General features: G+C 40.2%; 1 protein-coding gene across 6 annotated transcripts in view; it reads right to left on the bottom strand.

The window, feature by feature from the left end:
- LOC134751386 (collagen alpha-1(I) chain-like) overlaps nucleotides 1-14,078 on the bottom strand; it is a 33,569-nt gene that overhangs the window by 5,582 nt on the left and 13,909 nt on the right. For 4 of the 6 annotated variants that reach the window (XM_063686749.1, XM_063686748.1, XM_063686751.1 and 1 more), the window contains exons 9-20: nucleotides 13,598-13,724; nucleotides 12,742-13,298; nucleotides 9,920-10,028; nucleotides 9,630-9,733; nucleotides 8,628-8,793; nucleotides 7,928-8,026; nucleotides 6,112-6,231; nucleotides 4,354-4,518; nucleotides 3,041-3,155; nucleotides 2,036-2,166; nucleotides 1,462-1,646; nucleotides 48-375 (exon numbers count right to left, since the gene is read on the bottom strand). In XM_063686749.1, coding sequence (XP_063542819.1) covers nucleotides 48-375; nucleotides 1,462-1,646; nucleotides 2,036-2,166; nucleotides 3,041-3,155; nucleotides 4,354-4,518; nucleotides 6,112-6,231; nucleotides 7,928-8,026; nucleotides 8,628-8,793; nucleotides 9,630-9,733; nucleotides 9,920-10,028; nucleotides 12,742-13,298; nucleotides 13,598-13,724 — 2,206 coding nt within the window. The remainder of the gene's footprint in view (nucleotides 1-47; nucleotides 376-1,461; nucleotides 1,647-2,035; nucleotides 2,167-3,040; nucleotides 3,156-4,353; nucleotides 4,519-6,111; nucleotides 6,232-7,927; nucleotides 8,027-8,627; nucleotides 8,794-9,629; nucleotides 9,734-9,919; nucleotides 10,029-12,741; nucleotides 13,299-13,597; nucleotides 13,725-14,078) is intronic. The other 2 variants (XM_063686752.1, XM_063686753.1) reach the window with 2 other exon arrangements.

Raw genomic sequence — 14,078 nt, 5'->3', positions numbered from 1 at the left:
TAACATCAATTTTTACTCTGCTACTTTTAACAATCCAAAATCCTCACCTAAATCATTCATCATCATATGCGGATGTCCGTGCGGATGCATAGAATGGTGATGCTGCATATGATGAGGGCCGGATCCGAAAGGCCCCATCCCGCTCCCGTTGGGCCCCATGGGGCCGCCGGGGCCTGGGCCTCCTCCGCCCACGGTGTTGGTGAGTTGTTGTGACATCTGCGCGAGCGAGGAGATGGGGTCGAAGGAGGAGGTGGAGGTCATGGGGCCGTTGGGGCCCTGGTTGGGGTTGATGGGGATGTTGTCCGGCCTGTTCATGCTGCAGGGGCCAGGGAAGGGGCCCGGGAGGCTCGTGCTGGGGCCGCCCGGTAACGACGACTGTTCAACAAAATTAATCATTATCACCACAATCAAATATCCTCAAGACATAAGCAGGCACATTACCTATTATTATTTACTAATATCTGGGAGACCAAACTTTGCTCGGAAAACATATAAAAATTCAGAAATGCGCGTTTTCCCAGAGATAAGACCTGGTTAGATCTATTTTTCGCCCCTGAAAATATAGCAAATTTCATCGAAATCGTTAGGGCCGTTTCAGATTTCCCCGAAATACAAGAATAGCTCGTTTAAAGGTATAAGATGGCAGATATAAGTAACAGTAGGCTTCGTAGCTTGGAAAAATCTCTTCGTAGCATTCTCTTTTAATAACTTGTCAGATGGAAGTAGTCGTAAAGTACACCAAAGGATCTTGATCCTTACGATACGACTTACGACATGCCCTTAGCCAAGCCGGTGTCAAGTAGCGGTACTGATAATTCCACTACTTGACGTTAGATGTCGACTACGAAATAACTAGCGTTTTGGTAAGAAAACTGATGTATGGAGTTACCACTCTTTACTTATATTTCTCTATCAAACATCAAACATTTATTCAGCAAATAGGCCACAGGGGCACTTTTACATGTCAATTTTTACAAACAATAAAATTAATCCAAAATTACAAAAAACAATTACATAAATATAAATGTTAAATTACACAAGAAAAAAAAAAATAATAAAAACTAAACAAATAACACAAGTACTAAAATTGTTTAGAGATGTAAAAGTCTCTAGGTGTCAGAGATAAAATGTATATAACAATAAAAAAGATCATCAAATTATCCAGAGATGTAAAGGGTCTCCAAGACTTGAATTGTTATATAATTAATAAAAAGAAGATATTAAATCAGACAAACAGACAAGAACCGAATGAAGTGCCTCACGTTAATGCCACTCAAAAGTAGTTACATAGGTAAAATGAAGCCCGTGTAAACTTAAACAGACCGGTCTCCACAAACAGCACCCGTTCACGAGTATGACGCGTATCTCAGCCATCGTATGCTACATAGCAGCTGCTTTTAGAAAAGGAGGCCTATGAATAGCCCCTAACTGAGGCCGCATCAATAGACGATTACAACTTACGTCATTATTTCCTGTCATAGAGTCATCAACGCCCCCCGGCGCGCTGTTGACCACGCTGCAGCTGCTCTTCGCGCAGGAGCCGGAAGAGGGCGGCGCGTACGGGCCCTGGCTGAGCCCGTCGCGCTGAGGGGTCTTGGAGGGGTCCTGCGACCGGTTTGAGGACGGGCTTGGTCTGGATTTCTCATCTGATGAAGAGAATTCATTATGTTAAAAGAATTTTAGATTTTAAGGACCACAATTTATCACGACATATACATAATACGTGTATTTTCCTCTTTCGCGTGACAGAAATATAAGGGTAATAGAAACATTGGGGCAAGAGAAGCACTTGTAGCTAATCCTCATACTGTTTCTCTTGCCCCAAATAGAATGAAAAGCCCCATAGTTACTCTTACCCCACAGGACTTCATTTTATTTCTATAGTGCGATAAATGCGAGCAAAACAGAGGTAAAAAAGGGTTCATATAGAAATAAATGCATAAAAGTTGTTAATATTTTTTCCTTTTTTCTTCAAGTTACGTGTAAGTCTTCTTTTTTATACGTCATTAAATTTTTATCAGAGTAAATACATTACCTTGTCCACATTTGTTTCCTTGCGACGTCGGTGTCTGAGGGTTGTTGAACCCTGGACTCTGTTCTAACGAAAACCTTCCCGCCCGCTGTTCCGAGAGTGACGAGTGAGGTTCTGGCGTGCCGGGCATCATCCTTAAAAAAAAACAATAATAGTAAAAAAAAAACAAAAGTAACAATAAGAATACTCCTTAACACATTCGCAGACACGAATGCGCATTCGCGTAGTTTTAAGGGTTCCGTAGCCAAAGGGTAAAAACGGGACCCTATTACTAAGACTCCGCTGTCTGTCTGTCCGTCTGTCACCAGGCTGTATCTCATGAACCGTGATAGCTAGACAGTTGCAATTTTCACAGATGATGTATTTCTGTTGCCGCTATAACAACAAATACTAAACACAGAATAAAATTAATATTTAAGTGGGGCTCCCATACAACAATTAAACGTGATATTTTGCCGTTTTTTGCGTAATGGCACGGAACCCTTCGTGCGCGAGTCTGACTCGCACTTGGCCGGTTTTTTTGTTTCCTTTGGCTTATGACACATGACATCACTAACCGTCCGCGAACGTGTTAAGTTGTCCAATACCTCTGTGTCCATCTCAAATGAAGATTTGAAAAAGTGGGTTAACGAAAAATAGTATGAGCGTTGCTAACTGGCGCGCATGCGTGCGACCGATTTTACCTACAATGGCACCCGCCCAAGTTTCATGGACGCTATTCGCTCCGTGTATGACTGTGGCGCCGCCAGTTGGTGTGGGATATATTGCATATTTGACGGGAAGCTACCAATTAGTATGACGATGTCCTCCCACGAAAGTTCACATTTCTACCACGTCGTTGCGTGCGTTGGCGACGTTTGTATTTCCCTCACCACCAACTTTGCACGTGGGTATCGCACCGCACACGCCGTTTTATACAAAATGTATGATAATTGATGTCTAATACCCCTGTGACTTAGAGATTTAGACAATTATAAAAGCTGGGACTCGAGGGATTGAGAAACTTACCCAGCGGGTGATTTCTGATTCGAATTAGACTGCGGCGTCTGCCCGCCGCTATTCGAAGGCGGCCCGTTGTCTTTTAATGAAGTATTAGGCTGCTTCTGTATCGTCAGCTCTTGACCTGTAATAATAACAATTATACTCCCTTTTCCATGCAAGCAACACATATAAGGCTACATGTCCATTGGAGCGGAGCGGGGAGCGAGATAAAAATCCACTAATAGAATTTCAAAAATATGTGATATTCTTTGCACTATTCGTAAATTTTTACCTAACACCGCCCCGCAGCCTCGCTCCGCTTCAGTGAACAGGCAGCCTGACAGGGTGATAGACGAATTAGCCATAGAGTAATGAAAGTAACACATGTTAGCACATTTTCACCAACCACCACCATATGAAAACAAGGTGATTTAACGAAACAACACACAAAACACATAGAAACGACTTAATAGTTTTGGCTATAAAATGGCTATGATAAACCAAGTTAAAGCGTTGGAGAAAAAAGAAAACATTTAAAGCGTAACGGAAATGAAAGGCCGCCATCAGAAATAATGAGATTAAAATAAGGCCCAACTTAAAAATGAGTATTTACATTATTGTACGTTTTAAGAATGAAACGCAAAAAGCCGCTAAATCCAATTTAGAAGCAACTTATTAAAATTGCGTATATATTCCTCACAGTATTTATTTAGAACTACTCTACAAGATTAAGTCTTAGGGTATTACCAACTGTCGAATTTCTGTCTAATGTGTATTTGCGTCTCACATTTTGCTTAGTGAGAGAGTGAGACGCAATGCAAATAGGACAGATGGAATAACAACCTGAGATACTTTGTAAGAGTTCAAGATTAGATAATTTTATGCAAGGAATTATGAGACTAAACTTTTTTGGTGTAATATTTGAAGATAATTCTGTGTCCCCGGCAAGCTCGGTTATCTATACAAACGTAGTTACGCTCTCATTTTAAAACGACTACAATGGGATAAGGTATATCTAGGTCTGTAATTAGTTTATGTAGCTTCAGGTACAGTAGTAAAAAAAATACAGCGAATTTAAGTTTTTCATACAAAAGTTTTTTTTGCTCTATTTCGTTTGTTTTATATACTAGAGCTATATAAACTAATTACAGACCTAGATATGCGTCATGTCATTGTATGTGCAAAGTTTCATTTCAATCGAACGCGTAGTTTTAAAATGAAAACGAAAGTCCGTTTGTATGGGAAGGTGAAATTCGGCCGAGCTTGCCGTGGACTCTTTAAATTGGCAAGTTTTGACATGTAAGCAATTATTTCTGTGTGCGGCAAAGCTAAAATGTTACCTTCGAACTGGTTGAGATAAGATATTTGCTGCGGCGACGGAACGGGCATCAGACTAGGCTCCTTGCCGTGCGAGCCCACACCCGCCTGTTGGTTCTTCTGCTGCTGAGCGGCCAAGCATTGCAGCGTTCGCACAAACACGCCATCGTCCAACTTTTCTAGTATCTCTTTTGACGTTTGGCCGGGTTAATGTCACACGTTGGGATTTCAAGCGTCAAGCGTTTGCGGGGGGGGAGGGGGGAAAACAAAAAAATACGCATTACAACTACGGAAAACAACTAAAAAACTTTGCAAATAAAAATTCGTCGTGGTTGGGAAAATGTCTAACAGATAAAAAGCATGCGTCGTCTATGGCTCGTCCAAACATGCGTCTGCTAGACTTACCTACAGTATAGCAGCGTATAAAAGAGAATGAATTCAAAGTGCATATAAAAGGCGAGTTTACTCTTACTTTGATGTTTATTTCACTCGATTATTTAGTACAATGAAAGAGCCTTAAAGGTATACAGTGAAACAGACACCACGTATCAAGATATTGCTGTAAGAAGTTAAAAAATAAAAGAAACTGAACTCACAAAATGATCAACTGTTTTATTACCGATCACCATTATTGTAATTTATGTTTCACGAAACGACCAAAGGATCTGCATATGTACATCTATTATTTGATCCGAGGTGTCTGTTATCTTACTTTATACTCGGTCGACATTGAGCGTGTAGGAAGAGACAAAATTAAAATAAAGTAATATGATGTCGCCGGCGATTCCACATCGACTCCACAACCTGTTGCGGCAAAGCTGCATAGATGCAGCCTAGGCTAACTTTGCACCGATTTGAACAGGGCAAAGTGAGAGAGTGGCATTATGAACGTCATATATTAATAGAAATTTGACGTTAACGATGATTTGTCACACTTTGTCATTGCAAATGCTATGCAGAGTTAACTTGATTCGACTATCTATAATTGGCATGATGACAAATTTTGAAATCTCTTTTAATATTGTAGGTGTGTACCTACATGTTGTATTGGTTCCGAAAAACACAATATTTCAGCTATGCTCATAAGTTTTAACATAAATAATTGCATTTTTTATAGCTAGTTTAAACCTCGCGCGAAAACGTACATGAGTACTTCACACACGAATATATTACTTTACATGCTTACAGTTACGAATTTTCCCTTAAACCTTTCACACGGTTGCAATTTAAGATGAATTATTTAGATACATGTAAATTTTGAGTGAAAAAAAAAATCGGGCGCCGGTTTTACTTTTTAATTTTTAGGGTTCCGTACCCAAAGGGTAAAAACGGGACCCTATTACTAAGACTCCACTGTCCGTCTGTCTGTCACCAGGCTGTATCTCATGAACCGTAATGATGTATTTCTGTTGCCGCTATAACAACAAATACTAAAAAGTACGGAACCCTCGGTGGGAGAGTCCGACTCGCACTTGGTCGGTTTTATTTAAAATCATATTAACATATATGTTTCTTTGAAGCCATTATTTTCAATGATTCTTTGTCGCTGTCATCATGCCAATTTCAGGTCCTCAATGTGTAGTTTTTAAATTAGTAATTCTCGCGGGAAATTGCGGTGTTGGTATCGCCTTTTCGCTTCAAATATAATGACGGTCCGTAAACCTTACTGCAACAGAATAAGGTCTACTAACGACCGATAACCGTCTCTCCCTACACGCCAACGTAAGCCGGTTGTAACATAAGCCTTATAGCTAGGTGCGCAGGGTTGAGATTGAACTGACCTGGCGCGTCCTGCTTGGCTTGGGGCTTGCAGTGCGCGGGGCTGTTGAGCCCGGAGCCGGCGCGGGACGCCTCCGCCGACATCGGCATCTGCACTGAACCGTGCCCGGGGGACTGGGTGGCTGTGGGGGGGACAGGTACACCGATGTACAACTATAGCTTGCAGTGGGGGGATGTCCCTAGTCTCTATGGCCATTAGAATAGGGTATTTGACTACTAGTCAAATCAGTTTCTTTTTTCGAACTGTCAAAACGAATTCGCTACTATGAAATTTATATGAAATACTAGCATGTGACGTCACAAAAAAATTGTGTCTAAAAATAACATACATACATAAAAACATTGCCAGTTTTAAGAAAAACTGTGACATACATAACATTAATACTAGAAATAAGCATAAGCTTGAAGTACCCTTCACTCGGCTCCATAAAATTAAAAAATCATTCATAGGTAACTGTGTAAGATTTTATAATAAACTTCCAAATATCATCACTGAATTATCTGTTAATATATTGAAAAAATATGTAAAACGTAAACTTATCTCCAAAGCCTATTATAGCACACAAGACTATATGAATGATGAAACACCGTGGGATTGTGATTGAAAATAATTAATTATTTATTATTGTGTTAATAATGATGAAATTGATAATTCAATGAATACCTATATTAGGTAATCCGTATTTTTGACATTTAGATTTTTATTCTAGAAAGTTGCTAGACTAGTATTTTTTATACAATTTTGGTGTTTGACGATCCTTTTGTGAATTCTTATTATTAAGTTTGACATACCTATATATAATAATTCAATGTTTTTAAGAATAATAATAACTGCATCAATAAATTGCTCTGATATTTAGATTAAGGTAATATTTAAAACTTGACAATTTAAAAATGCTTGTTGCTAGGCCTATTTGAATAAAGATTATATTGACTTTGACTTTAACTGCTGTCTACGTTTCTCTATTAACCTTCTGGTGCTTTATTTCATGCATGGTGTAAAATCATTTATTTCTCAACTGACTCCACAAGACAGGCCTAGCCTAGTGTGGAGATCATAGGTTAATAAATCAATGTATAATTTTTTGGTAAATAAACAATTTTTTTTTTTTTTTTTTACCACTCGCTTGCCTAATTAGACATTAGGGCAGACCTCGATAAAAAAGCGAGCTGAATGAGTTCCGGCCTATCTGATACTGACTGTGTCCCTGCAGACATGCCGGTGGAGATATCTACATATAATAATGTAAAACATATGTAACATACGCTTCGGGTAAAAGGGAGTGAAGAAAGGTACGTCGTAACCGGCTAAATCACTTGATTGATGAGCTTGATAAATAAAAAGAGGGATTTAAAAAAAAACAATTTGGTCGACAGATATAGATAAGATATCAGGTATAGACCAGTGGCGATCAGCGAGTAGGTAATCTGCTTTGACTGTTTTTCGACGATAAAATTTGGGCAGCATTTACAAGATATCTCTACGATGAATACATCGTTTACGCTGTATAGTCTGCATCTTCTCAAATTATTTTTTCGCCAAAGACCCTAATCTGTTAAACAAAAGCCTTTGTTCCTTTTATGCGTGCGCGTGCCCATTGTTTGTAAGCGCGTGACCATTGTGTATGAGCGAGTGGAATGCGCTCACCAACAATGGGCACGCGCACGCACAAAAAGAACAAAGGCTTTTGTTTAACAGATTAGGGTCTTTGGCGAAAAAATCATTTGAGAAGATGCAGACTATACCTTAGTGAGCAAGGTCGCGGACAGAGATATCTTGTAAACGCCTCTTAAAGTTTAACAATATTGTAGAGTTACCTATAGGCACTGAGGCGGAGCGGTGTAGCGGGGAGGCGCCGTAGGGCGGCGGCGGCAAGCAGCCGCCTCGCTCCGAGCACGGCGACTTCACTTGCGTGCCTGCAATATCACATATTATATTTAAAAAAACCGACCATGTGCGAGTCGGCGGCACGAAGGGTTCCGTACCAGTACGAAAAAAAAACAGCAAAAAAATCACGTTTGTTGTATGGAAGCCCCACTTAAATATTTATTTTATTCTGTTTCTAGTATTTGTTGTTATAGCGGCAACAAAAATACATTATCTGTGAAAATTTCAACAGTCTAGCTATCATGGTTCATGAGATACAGCCTGGTGACAGACAGACAGTGGAGTCTTAGTAATATACTACTACGACTTAAAGGACTTTTTTAATGATAATGTTACAGACACCTAAGTAATTTATTAAAACAATGACATACTTATTTAAATTACTATGACATACATACTTACCTAAATTTATAACAAAACAATTTTATAATATGAATATTGTACAATAATTTATTAATTAATGATCTCATGTGTAATTAGAATAATTGTTTTATGATCTGATATTTTTTTAGATAAATTAATAATTAAACGCGTGGGGGCTAAAGGTCAAACCCTCTTGCAGTGGGCTGCCTGTGACCAGTGGGACAAAGGTGGTTATGACAAATACGTAATAAGTTTATTAATACTTACTCAAGTCAGTGTCCATGGATTTGGGGTCGTCGAAGAACTGGTGGTGTATCTTCTGCCAGTCGATGTCGCCGGTGGTGGCGGGGCTCTTGGGGCTGCGCAGCCCGGCCTTGTGCAGCCCCCCGGGCCCGCCGGGACCTCCGGGCCCGCCGGGGTCGCCTGGACCCATCTGCAGAAAACCATATATCATTAGCAAATCCCTATAACTCTGTTTGTTACCTCTTCACGCTTAAACCGCTGAACGGATTTAGACGAAAATTGGCACAGAGATAGTCCTGAGACTCCTGAGAAAAGACATACGATACATTTGTGACATTCAATCAAAAGGGTACTTATTGTCGGTTGTCAATAAGGCGCTATTTCCATATAGCTTCAATTGAAAATCAACCCTATTGACAAGCGACAATGTGGTTCCTTTTGGTTGAAAATGTCACATTTTTTTATTTATTTATTGAGAAACAAACAGTCTTAAAATAAAGATAAGCAACTTAGCTAATAGCTACAAATTGATTTTTTATAGACCTATAGTTTCCTAATTCACATATCGAAGTACAATTAAAAAGTAATGATAAATAGTGCAAACTTACTTAGTTTATTTTATTACGGACGTCATCTCTTACGGGGTTGAAAAGGGGAGTGGAATTTACTAAGGAACAGGGATATTCATATAACTAATTCTACGCCAATAAAATCGGCGGCAGAAGCTAGCGATATTGTTGAAAATATAACTGCAGAAGCGATCTTTTATCTGATAGGGTCAAAAGTTCGGTGCGAGTGAAGCGAGTGATGAATGCTATGTATGCTTACAAAAGCATTCTATTACTGTTTCATTCTAATCTAGCATACAGCTGGTAATCATTTGGTTTGTAAATTATATAAATAATTATGTCGAAATGCCATGGCATTATTCAGCAAAAAGAGTGCAGTGACACTCAGCTACAAAAATGTGAATGATTTAGGGACACTTTATACTGGCACTGTAGATTAAATTATTAGTATACTCACGTTTCTCCTGCCGTATTCTTCGCACTGTGGTCCATTTGGCATCCCGTGGTGCTCAGGGCCGCAGTCTCCGTGTCCCATCATCATTCCGTCCATCATTATACCACCTAAAATAATATTATCATTAATAAATCTCGTCAGAAATTCTGGTATAATTCACGGAACAGAACAGAAGGAAAATTTTTCTTTCTAGACTCAATTTTATAACTGTTCGGATCGGTAGGCGAAAGGAGTCCAAAAAATTGAGTGAAATAGCTCACTCGTCTTTGCATTATGTAATAGTTAGTGCTTACCGTTCATGGCGTTCATGTTAGGACCCGGCATCATTCTGGGCCCCATGTGAGGTCCGCCCATCATACACGGCTTAGGGCCGCCCATTCCGCCCATGGGATTAGGCATGCGCTACAAACAAGAGATGAGTATCTTTATGTGTAGAAAATAGTGAACCCATAGGATAAAAGGGTTAAAGCCGTTAAAGGGTTGATTAATACTTTAACCATGCAATTAAAACTGCACGAGGCCATGCGCTTGGCGAGGAACAGAACCCTATGGAGGAACCTGGTCTTCAGCAGAAGGACATGATGTCACGATCCTCAGTATTGAGGGACCGACTGAAGAAGAAGAATACTTTAACATAACTGAAATGGAAGTCATATACTTTGAAAATATATTAAGCCCTTGGCTACTGGACCAAGGCCAGATTCTAACCGGCGCCATCAGTATAGACTGCCATCAAAATCAAAAAAAATCAAAATTGTTTTATTTCATTCAAAAACTTTACAAATATTATAGTGGCTGGTGTCTCCTTTTAAGTTATTTACAAAATAACCTGTGCTAGGAGGCACCGCTCTTCCATATCCAAATTACAATTATTTAGTATTATACTATTCTTAAAGCTATGTTTCTTTATTAATTGTGTGTGTGTGTGTGTGTGTGTGTGTGTGTGTGTGTGTGTGTGTGTGTGTGTGTGTGTGTGTGTGTGTGTGTGTGTGTGTGTGTGTGTGTGTGTGTGTGCGTGTGTGTGTGTGTGTGGCTAGGCTAGGCTAGGCTACATATCCTAGTAAGTCTTCCACCTGATCGTAGTTTTTATCTTCCAACCAATTTGTTATTTTATTTTTTACATCATATTGTAGCTTTGGGTATATATCTAGTGATTTATTTAAAGTATTATATAGGTGCGATGAACGCTTATTATACTGTCTACTAGCAAAAGTGGTGTTGGTTTTAGGTAGGTGCATAGCAATATCTTTCCTCCGTCTTGTCAAAATGTTGCAATCAAAAGTAGTTGTTTTGTGCTTTCTTAGAACAGAGGTTAGTATATATAATTTTCTGACAGTAAGCAACTTACACAATTGATATAACTTGTCAGTTGAGAACCACATCTTCTTAAAGTACATAATTTTGAGAAGACTACGCTGAGCTCTCTCTACGTCTATAAAGCGAGTCTTGGCAGCACCACCCCAAACAGGCAAACAATAGGTTAACACGGGCTGAACCAACGATGTGTAGATCTCTTTTAAAATGTCTCTACTGTGGCCATGGGAATCCGGGACAGCTCTTGGCACCGCATGTCTTAAATTTTTAAAAATCCAATTAAGCTTTCGTAGTCGTAATATAACATATTCGAGATGTTGGTACCAAGAGAGTCCCCGATCCACAAAGACACCCAGATATTTGGTGCTATCAACTTTTAGTATGGTGGGACAGGTTCGCTGGGAGCAGTTTAGTACATTGTTGCAGCAGCTATGTATTTTAATGTCGAAACTATTAACAGGTTGTGTATTACTGTATATACTGTGACATATATAATTTGTTTTGGTGGTATTTAACGTAAGAATATTGTTCTTAAGCCATTCATTAATAGTTACAAGTCCAGTCTCCGCGAATTTCTGAACATCTTCCCATGAAGCACCAGTGAAGACGATGGCGGTGTCGTCAGCATACGAAAATATATCTGCGTGGGGGATCTTTAAGTCGCACAAGTCGTTAATATAAATTAGGAATAGCGTTGGGCCAAGCACAGAGCCTTGAGGTACTCCGTACGTCACGTCCTCATATTCACTGGTACAACTGCTGTCACCCAGTTTCACCCTCTGTTTCCTATCTGTTAAGTAGTCCCGGAGAAGGCCATAATACGTTACAATACAAGACTGCCAAAATAAAATAAAAAGTGTGTGCGTGTAATCTTTACGCGCGATTGAAGTAAAACTTCTTTGACGTTTATCGCTATGTTGGCACTTTGACGTGTGTCCTATGGTGCGTGTGTCATTACTGACCGTTACTTCCGTCAGAAAAAAATCTGAGTTACCCTCTAGCCGCGCCTAAAGAAGTTTTACTTCAAAAACCTTCCGTTCGACTTTTTCGGAGTTGGGTAATAGATTTTATAACATTTTAAACTAACAGATTTTCAAAAAAAAACAGCGTTACTACTATTATCAAACAAGAGAATCAAAGATAGGTAATAAATAACCATAATAGCTGACCTACTATTATCAAACAAGAGAATCAAAGATAGGTAATAAATAACCATAATAGCTGACCTCGAGTTATGTTACATCGTCACGGTCTAGTTAAGGTGTAACACGCGTTTGTCCGCTATTCGTCACATTACAATATCGCCGCTATACTTACTCAACCTCGTATCTGCAACACTTATTTGATGACAAAAACACCCGTATTCCGAATGAAAGAAAAGCGACATTTCCATCAAATGATTGTTGCAGATATGAGGTTGAGTAAGTATAGCGACGATATGTAACCAAATAGTTTTCATGATGAACATGTGAATTAAAACCTTATTTGAAACCAGAGAGAATTGATTGTAATAAAGAGGTAGTCTAAGAAAAAAAACAAGACAAGTGCGAGTCGGACTCGCCCACCGAGGATTCCGTTATTTAATTTTTAGTATTTGTTGTTATGGCGGCAACCGAAATACATCTGTGAAAATTTCTGTCTAGCTATCACGGTTCATGAGATACACAGCCTGGTGACAGACAGACAGACGGACAGTGTCTTTGCTTTAAAGCAGATTAGTCAATTTTGTCATTTTGCTAAGCACCAGGCATGATGGTTGCTAGATTTAGAAACAAGTTGAAGTAATTTTAATTTGACTTACCCCCATAGGGCCGCCGCAACCTCTGCCCATGTGCATATCACTGCACATGCCGCCCTTCATATCTGGCCCTCCGCACGGCCCCCTGATCCCTTTCATCCCACACATCGGCCCCATCGGCCCGTTCGGCCCCATCCCCGGCATCATAGGCCCGTTCGGCCCCATCATGCCATTCGGCCCCATGTTGCCGTGGGACATCATGCCCGGCCCCATGCCCATCATGGGGCCGTTGGGGCCCATGGGACCCATGCCCATAGGGCCAGACATGGTGCAGGAGGGGCCGGAGTTGGACATGTTGGACATGGTAGACATGGGTCCGTTGGGTCCGGAGCCCATGGGGCCGTTGGGGCCCATGGACATGGGTGGGAAGGGTATGTTCATGTTGGCACTGGAGTTGGGCGGGTTGATGTCCGGGGAGGACTGGGAGGGGTCCCCGGGCTGGTTGGAGTTAGGGGGGTTCTCGGGGAAGAGGATCTGGTGCATCTTCCGGATGGTGGCCAGCTGTTCCTCGCGGTGCGCGCGCTGCTGCGGTGTTAGGTTCTCGTCTGGAATTTTAACACCTGTAATAGACAGATAGCATTGTAGATTTTGCATGATATTCATACAAGAATTAAGAAGAGGAGTCTGCGCTTTTATTGTCTGTCATAGTGGCCTTTACTCTCTAACAAATACGTAAGCGAGAGATGCGAGAGTGCAAGTGCAAAAAAAAATGCAACCATTATGGTCGTACAAGTTACAGAAGGGTTAAAAATTTAAAATGTGAAAAAGTGGTTGTAACCAATTAAGAATTATCTAGTATCTGTCTGAACTGGTAGTTGTCAACAATTTTTGTTTAATTGTTACGTAAATAAATACGTACCCTTAGGCCCGCCCTGGCAATCAGCCTGCGAGGAGGGAGTGTCGGCCTGGCTGGACGGGGGCTCAGCCGGCTCGGCGCACGCGCCTGGTCCGTTTGACATGCCGTTCGACATTACGGAGGGGTTTTTCTGAAATAACGAACATTATTTGTAGCTTTCTAACTATACATTGCATCATTCTAGTCCGAGAGAGCAGCATTAAATCTAAATAAAATATAAATGGACAAGTGAATGCTTTAAAACCTTGTAGTATTCATGAAAAGGTATCAGTCACTTCGCATCGTCTGTTAAGTCTTCCAAGATTTAAACTTGTGTGTATTTTGTTTCCTGAATCGAGCACTGAGGGAGTCAAAAAACTAAAGTTAAATACATTTTAATTCCCCGGCAAAAAAGCGCGACGAAATACATATGTAGTACTTATTGACAATCGATAAATTCTTCATACTAAATGGGTAATGAAAGTGTAATTTAAAACTGAAGAAT

The sequence above is a fragment of the Cydia strobilella genome, chromosome 22, assembly GCF_947568885.1.
Source record: "Cydia strobilella chromosome 22, ilCydStro3.1, whole genome shotgun sequence".
Taxonomy (NCBI): domain Eukaryota; kingdom Metazoa; phylum Arthropoda; class Insecta; order Lepidoptera; family Tortricidae; genus Cydia; species Cydia strobilella.
This window is presented reverse-complemented; position numbering and strand designations above follow the sequence as displayed.